This window comes from Bos indicus x Bos taurus, chromosome 20, assembly GCF_003369695.1.
Source record: "Bos indicus x Bos taurus breed Angus x Brahman F1 hybrid chromosome 20, Bos_hybrid_MaternalHap_v2.0, whole genome shotgun sequence".
NCBI lineage: Eukaryota > Metazoa > Chordata > Mammalia > Artiodactyla > Bovidae > Bos > Bos indicus x Bos taurus.
In genome coordinates, this window is record NC_040095.1 from 4,030,152 (window position 1) to 4,044,323 (window position 14,172).

The 14,172-nt window shown below is 47.2% G+C and overlaps 1 protein-coding gene across 3 annotated transcripts in view; it reads right to left on the bottom strand.

Annotated features, from left to right (window-relative positions):
* The window catches only part of SH3PXD2B (SH3 and PX domains 2B), a 121,989-nt gene that overhangs the window by 60,152 nt on the left and 47,665 nt on the right, over positions 1-14,172 (bottom strand). For all 3 annotated transcript variants that reach the window (XM_027520491.1, XM_027520489.1, XM_027520490.1), the window contains exons 3-4: positions 10,617-10,692; positions 3,682-3,758 (exon numbers count right to left, since the gene is read on the bottom strand). In XM_027520491.1, coding sequence (XP_027376292.1) covers positions 3,682-3,758; positions 10,617-10,692 — 153 coding nt within the window. The remainder of the gene's footprint in view (positions 1-3,681; positions 3,759-10,616; positions 10,693-14,172) is intronic.

The following is a 14,172-nucleotide window of genomic DNA, read 5'->3' on the forward strand; positions in this document are numbered from 1 at the left end:
CTCAATCGTTCCCAGTATCAGGGTCTTTTCCAATGAGTCAGCTTTTCGCATCAGGTGGCCAAGTACTTTCTTAGAGAGGCAGTCAGTGGTATGTGAGTGCTGAGTCCTAAAAGTCTCGGGTTTAACTCTCAAAGCCTCCAACACTGTTACTACAAGTAACTTGACTAGGTCTCCATTTTCATCAACACAAAGGGAAAAAGAAAACCTCCTCCTCAAAGTTACTGGAGGGACGAAACAAGGTCATGTCTGATAAAGAGCAGAGGCCCAATCAGAAGTGATGTTCTGCCCTTGCGTGACATCTCCTGCCAAGAGAGGGGGCATCTGTCCCCACACTGTCCCCCTTCAAATTTTTCAATAGACTTACTGAAGTAAAATTTATGCACCATAAAATTCACCCATTATAAGTGTACAATTCAATGATTCAAATTCAAATTACAGAGTTGGGCAATCATCACCACACTCTAGTTTTAGAACTTTTCCATCACCTCAAAAATTTCCCCAACCTCATCTGCAGTCAATCTCCATTTTCACCACCCCAAGGCCCAGGAAACCACTGACCTGCTTTCTCTAAATTTGCCTTTACTGCACATTTCATGTAAATGGAATCATACAATATGTAGCCTTTTGCATTTGGCTTCTTTTGCATAGCATCATGTTTCTGAGAGTCATTCATTTTGCAGCACTGATCAGCATTGCTCTGTTGAATAATATTCCATTGAATGCCTATTGAACATTTTCTTTATCTATTCCCCAGATGATAGACATAGGGATTGCTTCCACTTTGGGGCTGTTATGAATTAATGCTGTGATGAACAACTGCATCCAAGTGTCTGTGTGGACAGAAGTGTTCACTTCTTGAGAGTATACACCTGAGACTAGCTGGGTGGTCAATTTTACTCTGGAAGAAACTGCCGAAACTGGTTTCCAAAGTAGATTCCCTCATATGTCCCCGGCCATCGGCGGTTGAAACCGCGTGCTTCCAATGCGGGGGGTGTGGGTTTGATCCCCGGCTGGGGAACTGAGATCCCACTCGCCACGTGATGCGGCCACTCACCTAGCAGAATGAGGAGCCCATTGCTCCACATCCTCCCCAGCTCTTGGTCTTGTGTGCCTTGTCAGTTACAGGCATTTGGGGTGCTGTGTTGGCATCTTATGATGATTTTATTTCATGTTGCCCTAATGACTCATGATGTTGAACAATTTTCATGTGCTTAATAAGCATTGTATGTCTCCATGGATGAAATTTCTATTCAATCTTTTGTCTATTGTTAAACTGGCTGTGTTTTAAAAAAAAAACAACTATTTACTTATTTATATATGTATTTATTTAATTTTTTTGATCATGCTGCATGGCGTGAGGAGTCTTAGTTCCCTGATCAGGGATTGAACCTATGTCCCCTGCAGTGGAAGCTTGGAGTCCCAACCACTGGACCACCAGGGAAGCCTTAGCCTGGTTGTCTTTTTATTTCGAGGTTGTAAGCGCTCTTTATATAGTCGTAACACAAGTCCCTTCTCAGACAGGATTTACAGATATTTTCTCCCATCTGTGGCATGTCTTTCCCTTTCCTTCATGGCATCTTTCGAAGCACAGAAATGTGTAAGTTTAATGAGGTCCAGTGCATCACTTCTTTTGGTGCTGTATTTATGAACTCCTTGCCTAAACCAAGGTCATGAAGATTCTCTTCTATGCTTTCTTCTAGAAATTTTATAGTTTTAGCTTTTATATCTAGGTCTATGATCCATTTTGACTTGAGCTTGAGCTTTTGACTTGATTTTTTAATCATGTGTGTGAGGTCAGGGTCCAGTTTAATTAAAAAAAATTTTTTTGCATATGAATATCGCATGATCCCATCATTTGTTAAAAGACTACACGACCCTTGCCCATTGAATTTCTTGGTATTTGTGTTGAAAATCGACTGAGTATAAACCTAAAGAGTTTATTTGCAGACTCAATTCTCTTCCCCGGGTCCATGTGCCTTTCCTTATGCCAGTGTCACCATCTTGATTCCTGTGGCTTCATAAGAAGTTTGGAAAATGGGTAGCACAATTTCGTTCTTTTTCTTTTTTTGCAAAATTGTTTTGGCTATTCTGAGCCCTTTGTACTTCCCCATATACTTTTGGATCAGCTTGTTCCTTTCTACAAAAAAGCCTACTACGACTTTGGCAGAGTTTATACTGACTCTGTAGATCAACTGGGGGAGAACTGCCATTTAACACTATCGAGTCTTCCAATCCATGAGTATGGAATATCTCTCCACTAATTTAGTTTCTTTAATTTCTCTCAACAATGTTTTGCAGTTACAGTGTATAAACTTGGTATTTCTTTTATTAAATTTATTCCTAATTACTTCATTCTTTTTGATGTTATTGTAAGTGGAATTATTTTCTTAATTTCATTTTTGGGATTTTCACTTCTAGTATATAGAAATACAATTGATTTTTTAAATATTTGTCTTGTAGCCTATAATCTTACTAAGTTCATTTATTAGTTTCTGCAGGGTTTTTTTTGTGGATCGCTTATGATTTTCTATGAGCACTTCCCTGGTGGCTCAGACAGTAAAGCATCTGCCTACAATGTGGGAGACCTGGGTTCAGTCCCTGGGTTGGGAAGATCTCCTGGAGAAGGAAATGGCAACCCACTCCCAGTATTTTTGCCTGGAAATCCCCTGGATGGAGGAGCCTGGTAGGCTCCAGTCCATGGGGTTGCAAAGAGTCGGACACGACCGAGCAACTTCATTTCACTTATGATTTTCTAGAGTAGAATCATGTCATCTGTGAATCAAGGCAGTTTTACTTCTTTCTTCCTTTCATTTGGCCATGCCACACAGATGTGGGATCCTAGGTTCCTGATCAGGGATTGAGCCTCAGCATTGGAAGGACGGACTTCCTACCACTGGACTGCCAGGGAAATCCCTACTTCTTCCTTTCTAATCTGTATTCCCTGTATTTCTTTTTCTTGCCTGCTTAACGCCAGCCACAATCTTCCGGAAAACACAGAACAGAGGTGGAGAGCGCAATCATACTTGCTTTGCTCCTGAGCTTCGGGGGAGAAAGTGGTCACCGCTCCATTGTTAAGGCAGTTTTTGCTGTTCCCACCCTTCTCCAATCAAACTGCTAGTTGAGTCAGAGAAACAAATACTAAAAATTAGGGCAGCTAAATAAAAGAAAAATAGGCTTCTTTCGCAACCACAACCTCAAATCAAATGAAATAAAAGCAAGAGGCAGACAGGCTCCATGTGGTTGAGAACATTCAAGGGACTGGAAGCCAGCTGCACTGTGCAACAAAAGGAGCTGGCTGAATAGCTTCTAGAACATTCACGCACAATGGAATACTATGAAGCCACGAAAAGCAGGTTCAAGGAGATTTTTTAATAGCACAGGAAATCCTTATAATGCAAAAGAAAAGGGAAGGAGCGACAAAAATAACACGTCAGATGGTCTCAACGTCATAACGAAAGGCACACAAAAAGAAAGGAAATATGTAAACACCTTCACGATTGTCACCTTTGAGGTGAAGGATCATGGGTGATTGGTTTTTCTAATTTCTTTACATTTCTTTCACCTGTACAGATCTTTCACAATGGGCATCCTTCAGTCAGAAAAAGAGAAGGGGAAAAAAAAAAAAAAACTATCCAAGGAGAAGACGAGAAACAGGGAAGTACTGGAATTTCTCAGACTTACCTTACAGTATTCGTCTATTGGGATCAGGCGCTTGACGGCCACGTCCCGAATGTGGCTTCGTCGGAAGAGAATTTTGCCTGCGGAGGACAAGAGTGCGTACAGTGTTGAGAGGCAGCAGTGACAAGCTCTCAGCGGCTTGGGAGGATGAGGACGTGCCTGCCTCTGGCATGCTTGTGTGCGCGTGCTCAGTCATGCCTGGCTCTTTCGGGCCCCATGGACTGTAGCCTGTCAAGCTCCTCTGTCCATGGATTTTCTAAGCAAGAATACTGCAGTGGGTTGCCATTTCCTACTCCAGGGGATCTTCCCGACCTAGGGCTTGAACACTTGTCTCTTGGGTCTCCTGCACTGGGCAGGCAGATTCTTTACCACTGCACCATCTGGGAAGTGGTCCCTAAATTCCTGGCTGCCATCAAAACCCACTGCTGCTCATCCACAGGGTTTGGATGACCCCATGCCTGGTCCCCCAAAACCTTGTTCACAGCTCTAGTACAAGAGTCTGATGAAGTCGGACTTAGTGGTTAAGTTTTGGTGAGATAAGGGAGACTGGAAGCAAGGAAGACCTGATGCTCAGAGGCCCCCTGTCTAAATATAACATTCTCAGACCTGTGAGCGGTTCAGTGAACGCTCAGCTGTGCCCTCAGCCAACAGCTCAGCCTCCTTCCCTCCTCTTCCTGTGTATATTTCCTGCTCTCACCTGATGTGTCCCCGGTGTGCTCTGCTCTCTCGTAGTTCTGAGCCTTTCCCTCTTCCTGGAATACCTTCCCCAACCAACCTCACCACTATCCCTGCTGGGAAACTCTTACCCACTTCAAATGGGTTATGAGTTCCTGTGGCTTTCGGAACAGACTTGTGGTTGCCACGGGATGGGGGTGGATTGGGAGTCTGGGATTAGCAGAGCAAACTAGTACATAAAGGATGGATAAACAACAAGGTCCTACTGTATAGCACAGGGAGCTACAGTCAATATCCTATGATAAACTGTAATGGAAAAGAATATGAGAAAACATATATATGTGTAACTGAGTCACTCTCTGTAGAAATTAACACTCTACCTGCCAAGACGACAAATCCCTCCCATCCCTTCCCTAGTCAGTGTGTAGCAGAGGCTCCATGCCTCCCCCCACCAAACACTAAGAGATGGTCCACTCACTACTTGCTTGGTGACACCTGAGTGCTGGGGTGTGATACCAGAGCCTCCAGTGTGACGTAGACGCAGAGGATGTGGGTCACGGGCAAAGCTAAGTATGTAAATGGTGCCACCAAGGGTCTTGGGAAATATCCAAGAGGCTGAAATGTTACAGGTGAGGTTTGTTTCAAGCAAATCAGTGGGTTCCCTCTGATTTGCCACTTCTCACGGGGAGATGGTGGCAAGGTTCACGCACTGAAAGATCCAGACAGTGTGGCCACACCACACAGACAGGGGGCAGGCAAAATCAGAAATAAGACAGCAAGGAGGGGGAGACGGGGACAAGCCCCCACGCCATGCTTACTCAGGGCGACCAGGGGGTCTCCAGGGCTCAAAGAGGACAGCACAGGCAGGCCACAGCCCTCCAGACAGCAGAGCGAGGAGACCTACTGAGAACTTCACCTACTTCTGGTCCGAGGAGGCAGGTCATGGAGACAAATTTGGGTCACGAAGCTGGCAGGGGGAGGAGAGATGGCACTGGAGGGACTGCTGTCTGCCTGGGTCACGCTTGGGTGAGCAGGGACAAGACGGCAGGAAAGGTCCATAAAGAATTTCGTCATAGGACAGAATCGGAAGGGATAACGGAAAACAGCCTCTTGACTTTTGAAGATTTGCAATCTAAGGTGCTCAGGAGATGTGCACCCAAAGAGGCCATATGCTTAATGTCACATGTAAAATAGTCGGACAGCTTGCTCTTGGGCAAAAGGGCACAATTAGGAAATTAGGTAGATATGATAGACCTAATAGTCATCCTTTCTTTGTTCATTTCCATCAATTAAAAAAAACCCACAAGGAGATGAAACATATATTTCTTAATAACGAAGATCTCCTTTCTTTATAGTGGTGACGGGCTTAATTCTGATGAATCAGTCAAATTTCTGATATACCACGCCTGTTAGAAAAAATCTAGAGGAAAATGCATCACGGTTCAAAGTGCTTGTTTCTGAGGGTGGAAGACAAAGCTTTCTTGTGTTCTTCTTTATACTTTCCCCAAAGTCCCTACCCTAAACATTGATTACTTGTGCTATCAAAAACATTCATGTCATTTAAAACAAAGAAAGGAAATTACGCAGGAAGTGAGAAGGGGTTTACAACCTGGTCTCCCTAGAACTGATGGCATTCCCTCATTTACTCCTGAGGCGCAGGCTCTGCGTGAGCCCCATGTGTGCAGGGTGCTGGGGGCCTGCCTTTTCTACACTTGACAGTCGATGTTTCCCAGTAGGGGAATAGGGCCCCTGCCCTGCAGGAGGCTTGCATCCTTGGCCTCCAATCCAGAGAAGGCCGCTGGCCTTCCTGTTTCCTAGTCACTGTGATAATCAAATCACCACCCTCACGGGTGGGACCACCTGAAGATCACAAACTCTAGGAGAGTCCTAAGCCTTTAAAAAAAAAAGAGAGAAATCCCACAGGGCAAACGCTTCCTGCCTCTAATCCATTTCTCAAAATGGGAGGAGTCCCTATCAAAAACATTTTGCTCTCCGTTTAGTATAATTTCCCCTTCTATAAAATCAGAGGAAGTGGGCAGAGTTGGGTGTACAGGCTTGGCTGAGAAGGCTGCGACTTACAGTGGCCGTGGTGCTAGCCCTGGCCCGTGGGAACAGCACAGGCCGCCTCGGAGCCACCACCACCCAAGAGAATCTGCCTGAGGCCTGTCCTGCAGAGGCTGGGAGAGGACAGAGAACTCAGGTGCCTTCGTGTCTCCTGGGGTGTGACACAGCAGTGTCTCTCCTTTCCCTGTGTGGCCTCAGTGGGACCAGTCTCTGGGCTCATGTCAGGGCCCCTGCACAACACAGGAGGCAGGAAGCCCCATGGCAGGATTAGCATGTGCCGGGGAGACACACAGAGGCTCTGGGGTGACGAGCAAGGCCCCCCCGGGCCAATCCCAGGGGGTCCTCTTCCTTCCTGCGCTGCCTTGGAAAATGCATTTACCTGCTGGAGCCTCAGTCTCTTCATCTGCAAAAAGGGAGAACCGCCCCCATGTCTTAGTAATCTCCAAGACTCACGGGCATTGGGCTTGGCCCTTGCTAGGTGCTTAAAAAAGGGTAATTACTTGAAAAAAAAAAAAAAAAAAGTTACAGGGCACTGCCTGACTCCCCACTAGGAAGGGCACACGTCTTTTCTTCAACTCCCAGCTTGGTTTCTTAAGACCTGTCACCGACAGGCTCCCTTATCATTTACCCCCAGCAGAGCTGGAGTGCTGCTCAGGCTTGGGGGCAGAACTGCGTGGCCAGCACCCCCTTGGCTGGTGCCTCTGGGCAAAAGGCTGGGAGGGCCGCACCCCCGGCCCGCACCTGTGTCCAGGTGTTTCTGTGTGAGTTGTGGGGAAAGAAGGCAAGCGAGCCTGCACCCAGCCCTCCCAGGCAGGCCAGCCTTGCTGGAATGGAAAGGGTCCTCAGAGAAGAGAAGAGCCTTTGGTGGGAACGAGCAAGCTTTTGTTTTCCACAGTGGAGAAAGGCCAAACTGTAATTCTTATTTTTCAAGCCACATCCTCTGCCAAGTTGGCTTTCCCCAGCTCTTGCTGGGATGGAAAATTGCACAGGCCTGTTCTCCCCTCCCCTCCCCCGCCTTTGTGCTAACAAGAAACTTGCTTTTGTTCTGCTGACGCGGCAGTCTTGGCAGAAAACTGACCCCTCGGAGTGGGGGACGTTTCTCCCACCAGTCCCTGCCCTTGGCCTTGGCCTAGAGGAAAAGCTAAGAGGTGGGCTGGTAAAGGATGCTCCAGGGGTCCTGGGGCCCAGCAGGACCTCTCCAAGCTGCAAGTGGGTCTCCTGAGCAGGGACAATGGAGCCGAGTCCCTGAGAACGGCATCTCCATGCACTCGTGGGTGGATAAGGATTACGTAACCACAAAAGCTTTCAGGGGCTGGGGAGAGGGTCGGCTCAAGTTCTTCCCTGTTCGGGGAAGTTTTTCCAGAGCTGGTTTTGCCTTTCATCCAGCAGAGTTCTAACTCACGGCTTTCCTTTCCTGTCTTGAAGAAAAATATACATTCAGAGCCCATTTCAACTTGAATATCCAGATGGATCACTTAAGCAGGATTCCATGATACGAAATACCCCGAAATTCCAAAAGAATGTCCCCGGACTCTGTTTCTGCCTTTACTGAGAACCTTCTATGTGCCAGGGAGAGAAGCTTATGAAGCAGGGGTCACTGTTCCATTTTACAGATGAGGAAACTGGGGCTCAGTGGTGGGAGATGTTGTCTGCTTGAGATCACAGGACTTGGTCCACTGGACTCCAAAGCACACGCTTTGGGTGCTGAGATTTGACTCCTGCAGCTGGCACACTGGGTTATCTCCAATAGAGGAAAATTCCAGTGTTCTTTCCCCATGGAAGAACTAAAAACATTAATTTTTTTAGGTAAACGATGCTCCCAGTAAATGGGGGCCTGGCAAATACATCTGCTGCTGCTGCTAAGTCGCTTCAGTCGTGTCCGACTCTTTGCGACCCCACAGATGGCAGCCCACCAGGCTCCCCCGTCCCTGGGATTCTCCAGGCAAGAACACTGGAGTGGGTTGCCATTTCCATCTCCAATGCATGAAAGTGAAAAGTGAAAGTGAAGTCGCTCAGTCGTGTCCAACTCTTAGCGACCCCATGGACTGCAGCCTACCAGGCTCCTCCACCCATTGGATTTTCCAAGCAAGAGTACTGGAGTGGGTTGCCATCGCCTTCTCCGAGCAAATACATCTACCCTGTCTCTAAACTCACTCAACAATGACAATATTTGAAAGAACACAATGATATGCTGATAGCAGGATCTTGGAATGGGAGAGGGGAGAACGAGCTCCTGGGTGACTCAGAGTCTCCCCATCTTGGTGCTTGCCCCCCTGTCCCCTCAAAATGAAAAAGACTGAAGGGCCAGGAAAGTGAAGTCACTCAGTCGTGTTCGACTCTTTGCAACCCCAGGGACTGTAGCCTACCAGGCTCCTCCGTCCATGGGATTTTCCAGGCAAGAGTACTGGAATGGGGTGCCATTTCCTTCTCCAGCAGATCTTCCTGACCCAGGGATTGAACCTGGGTCTCCCTCATTGTAGGCAGACGCTTTACCATCTGAGCCATCAGGGAAGTCTAAGGGCCAGTCTAGCTCCAAATATTTGTGATTTAGGTTGATTGTCAATCTGCTGATCATCTGTACAGAAGGGTAGTAGTAAGTGCTTACTTGTTGCTAGCTACACACCAGGCACTTACCTAATCCTCAGAACAACTTCATCATTTATGTACCATTATGATCTCCAATGTGCAAGTGTAGAAATGAAACTCTGTGTGCTTACCTAACTTACCCAAGAGAACAGACTGGATGATTAGGGACACTGGGATTTGAGCCTGCGGTGTGTGACTTTCAGGCATAAATTTTAGAGCCTGCCACACCTGTGTCTGAATCCCAGCTCTGCCATTTGTGCAAGAGATCATAATTTCTCTCAGTCTTCATTTCCTCATCTGTGAAATGGGCATAGTAATGTCTGCCCTGCTGGGTTGTTCTAAGGACTAAATGAGCTAACGAAAGCACCTGGCCCAGTGACTGGCCCACAGCAGATATCTAATGGTAGCTATTATTATTGGAAGCTATAACACTGGTTTGGGTAGCTCATTTTTTTGAGTTGAAGCCCTGATGCTATTTCTTGGGTAAAAAAATTTTGGGGGGGATGTACTGAGAGCAGGAACCAGCGATGGCTGCATTGAGCCTGGCCCTTAAAAGGTGCTTGGTGGCTGTGGTAGGCAGGCAGGCAGGCAGGCAGAATTTCTTAAATGGCTCCCGAAGATATCTCTTCTCAATCTCAGCACCTGTCAACAGAGTGGGAGCTCCCGCCTGGGATCATGTTACATGATATGCCTCAGTTCATTTCAAGCGAAGGAGATTATCCTGGATTAGCCAAGTGGGTACAAGGTAATCCCATGAGGCTTTAAACGCAGACAACGTTCCCCATTGGAGGCAGGCGGGGGAAGTCAGAGCGATTCCGAGCCCAGGAGAGATTCCATGCCCTGTTGCCAGCCTGAAGGTGGATGAGGAATACAGGCAGCCTCTGGAAGCTGAGTTCGAAGCGGACAGCCAGGAAGGAAACAGGCATCTAGGTTCTAGAGCTGCAAGGAACCGAGTTCTGCCAACAACCTAGATGAGGTTGGGAGAGATTCTTCCCTAAATCCTCCAGGTAACTGTCCAGCCCAGGCAAGACCCTGACTTTGGTCTTCTAAAATGCTAAACAGAGAAGCAGGCTGAGCCTGCCTGGACTTCAGACCAGCAGAGCTGTGAGATAATAAACGGGTGTTATTTTAAGCTGCTAAATGGGTAGTAATTTGTTATGCACAACAGAAAACAAATATTTTAACAGAAGCTGTTAAAATAGGTGCCACTCACTACACAGACCACATGAGCTCGAATTATTCCTTTTATTTTGTTATTAATTTATTTTGGAAGGCCTTGCCACGTGGCACGTGGAATCTTAGTTCCCCAACCAGGGATTGAACCCGTGCCTCCTGCGGTGGAAGCATAGAGTCTTAAACATTGGGCGGCCAGGGAAGTCCCTACTCCCAGAGATGGGAGAAACTGAGGATCCTAGAGGCGAAGTGTCTTGCCTAAGGTCACGCAGCTAGTAAATGGCGTAGCATCTAACTCCAAAACCCGTATTCTTAAGCACTGAGTTCTACAAAAGACTGAGGTCTGGTCACCGGGACAATGGACAGGGACAAAGAGGGGAGCGATCCAAGGGCTGTATGAGAGCCTAGAGGCCCCATCTGAGAGCACGAGTCTCACTCACCGGGGAGAAAGGGAATGATCCGCTGTTTGGGGTCCTTCTGTCCTCCTTCCATGGGAAATTTGTCCAACATCTGCATCTAAATGGGAAGAATAACAAAATGAAAGCCTTTAAATGATAAAAGCGTCTCTGACAGTTTACAGGAATTACGTGAACTATGTGATTTGATAGAGAAAAGCTCACTTTGCTCAGTGTTCCAAAAACCCAAACTAGCGGAAGACAAAGTCAACCAGACCTAGGATCTCCATACAAACAATTCTCTAGATCCGCAACTGGCAGCCTGGTGCAGGCTCAGGGCTGGGAGAGACCAATCTCAGTTTTCCCGTGGGCTCTAGTCACAGGACCTGAAGCATGAACAACGCCCACTAGAGCCCCCCAAATTCCACGGATGGCAGGTCATCCTGTTTCCTAAGAATTGCCAGGTGGTGCTCAAACCATGGAGACTCAGTTAATCTGGTTAGGTCTCCACCTGTGAGGTCATGACACACTCCTGCCGCAGGAAAAATTGCCCTGGCTGGCTCAGCTCCGTTCCTAGCTCTGAGTCAGGCACATGGGGTGCAGCAATGAAGCAACTCAGAGTCTAGGGAGAGACTGAAAAGTAAACTGATCATTGACGGGTGGTGTAGGAAGCATCTTGAGAGGTAGTACAGACTGCTGCGGGCACAGAGGAAGAAGAGGGATGGAACACCCCAAACAAAAACCTTTCATGTCTTCTGATAACAGCAAATGCATCCCTGATATTTTAAGGAATTAATGTGAAGTATCTGATCGGATATACACAATCATCAGGATCTGTTATTTGTGATATCTTGCGTCTCATCCTTAGTTGACCATAATGGTACCCACTGCCAGCATTGTTTTACAGATTAAAGCTGGGGTGTGGTGGTCATTAATGCTGTCACCAGATTTCTGGTTCTTCCTTTCAGCACGTGGTAGATTCCTACCTCCCCACCCCCCTGAAATAAGATGCGGCAAATTCAAGGTGAGCAGAAGGGACATGGCTCACTTCGGGGAGAAGAGCTAGGAGTGGTACTTTACCCATCCCTCTCCAGTTCTGCCTGCCATGTGACAACCATGCTCCATAGTGTGGCTTTTCTGTCAGCAAGGGACCTAGAGCGAGGGCCCAGGGCCCCCAGCAACCTCTGTGGACAATCTTTATTTCCCAAGCGAGAAGTAAACCGCGTGTACAGTGAGGCTGTCTGTCATAGCATCGTATCTTTTTTAAAAAAATTGGATGTAACTGCTTTATGATGTGCTAGTTTCTGTTGTACAATGAAGTGGATCAGCTCTAAGTACACATATAGCCCTTCCCACCCTTCTAGGTTCACAGAGCGGCGAGTTGAGCTCCCTGTGCTGTGCAGCCGCTTCTCACCACCTGCTTCACATGTGGGCGTGTATATATGTTGGCACCACTCAGTTCGTCCCACCCTCCCCTCCCACCCGCGTGTCCACCTGTGTCTGCTGTATGCCTCATAGCAGACCATTTTAAGCCAGTCTGATTAGTATGCAGGCCCAGGATTCAAGGAGAAGAAAACGGAGTCCTGAACCTCCCACAGTGGTGGCCGAATGTGAGAAACCTGTCCATCATTTTGCCTCAAGGAGAAAGTCACCCTGGATCTTCAGATGTGTCCCTCTGGATGTGGAAAAAGGGAACTTTTGTGCACTGCTGGTGGGAATGTAAATTGGTACGGCCACTATGGAAAATGGTCTGGAGGCTCCTCAAGAAACTAAAAAAGAACTACCATATGACCTAGCAATTCCACTCCTGGGCATATATCTGAAAAGAATGGAGACGTTAATTTGAAAAGATACATGCACCCCAACATTCACAGCAGCACTACTTACAGTAACGAAGACAAGGAACAACCCAAGGGCCCGTCAAGAGATGACTGGATTAGGATGGCGTGGGGTGTGTGGGTGCATATATACACATATAACACACACAGACACAGTGGAATAGTATTCAGCCATAAAGAACGAAATTCTGCTATCTGCAGCAACATGGATGCACCCAGAGAATATTATGCTTAGTGAAATAAGTCAGAGAAAGACAAATATTATATATTAACAATATCACTTGTGCTGCTGCTGCTGCTGCTGCTAAGTCGCTTCAGTCGTGTCCGACTCTGTGCGACCCCATAGACGGCAGCCCACCAGGCTCCCCCGTTCCTGGGATTCTCCAGGTAAGAACACTGGAGTGGGTTGCCATTTCCTTCTCCAATGTATGAAAGTGAAAAGTGAAAGTGAAGTCGCTCAGTCGTTTCTGACTCTTAGCGAACCCATGGACTGCAGCCCGCCAGGCTTCTCCATCCACGGGATTTTCCAGGCAAGAGTACTGGAGTGGGGTGCCACTTGTATGTGGAATCTAAAAAATAATACAAATAAATGTATATGCAAAACAGAATCAGACTCAGAGACACAGAAAGCAAACTTGCAGTTACCAAGCGAGAAAGGCAAGGAGGGAGGGGCTAATTAGGGGTGCAGGATTAACAGATACCACTACTATATATAACACAGATAAGCAACAAGAATATATGGTACAACACAGAGAATTACAGCCATTATCTTGTAAAACTATAGTGAAGTATAATCTACAAAAATCCTGAATCATATGTTGTACACCTAAAACTAACATAGCCCTGTGAATCATCTACATGGTGGTGGTTTAGGCGCTCAGCCGTGTCCGACTCTGCGACCCCATGGGCTGTAGCTCACCAGGCTCCTCTCCCCATGGGATTCTCCAGGCAGGAAAACTGGAATGGGTTGCCATTTCCTCCTCCAGGGGAATCTTCCCAATCCAGGGATCAAACCTGGGTCTCCTGCGCTGCAGGCTGATTCTTTACCCACAGAGCTACTAGGGAAGTTGGTGAATCAACTATACTGTGATTAAAAAAAAGATGAGTGCCTCTGATAGCATGAAAGCAGCTTTGAATAGCCTGGGGAAAATAAGCACAGATATGGTGCAGGGGGACGGAGGAGAGGCCTGAAGTGGGAGAGCAGAGAAACATGTATACATGCCAAGCCCAGTTAGATTCTTCGGACACATCCTCTCACAAAACCTGCAGAATACCCCTTCAAGAGACGGACATTATCATGTAGGGAACTGAAGTCCAGAGTGAAGAAATCCACCATGGGCCTGCAGCCAGCAAGGGGCAGGGACACAGACAGAAGCCCATGGCTTTTCTGCCATTGTATCACCTGCCTCTGAGATGCTACAGCAGTAATTAAAAAGGATTGCTCCCCAGTATTCAGGAAACAGGGTCATTTAAGAGCGCCTTGCCTCCTTAGTACTGTTCAGTGTGACACCCCTGGGTAGGGGGTGGTCACCCTCAGCTTGGCTGACAACCCTGAAGGGCTGCCCATGAGGCTGTGGTTTTATTTGTGATTGCCAACTGGCCCTTACTCTGTGCTATGCTGTGCAGTGATGGGGAACTGTGGCTTACCAGCATCTGGAAAGGACTTGCTGGAAAGGCAGGCTTCCCTTTTTAATCCAAGAGTTTTTCAATGCTGACACATAGTAGGCATGCAATAAAAATTGGCTAAGCCAATGAATGCACGT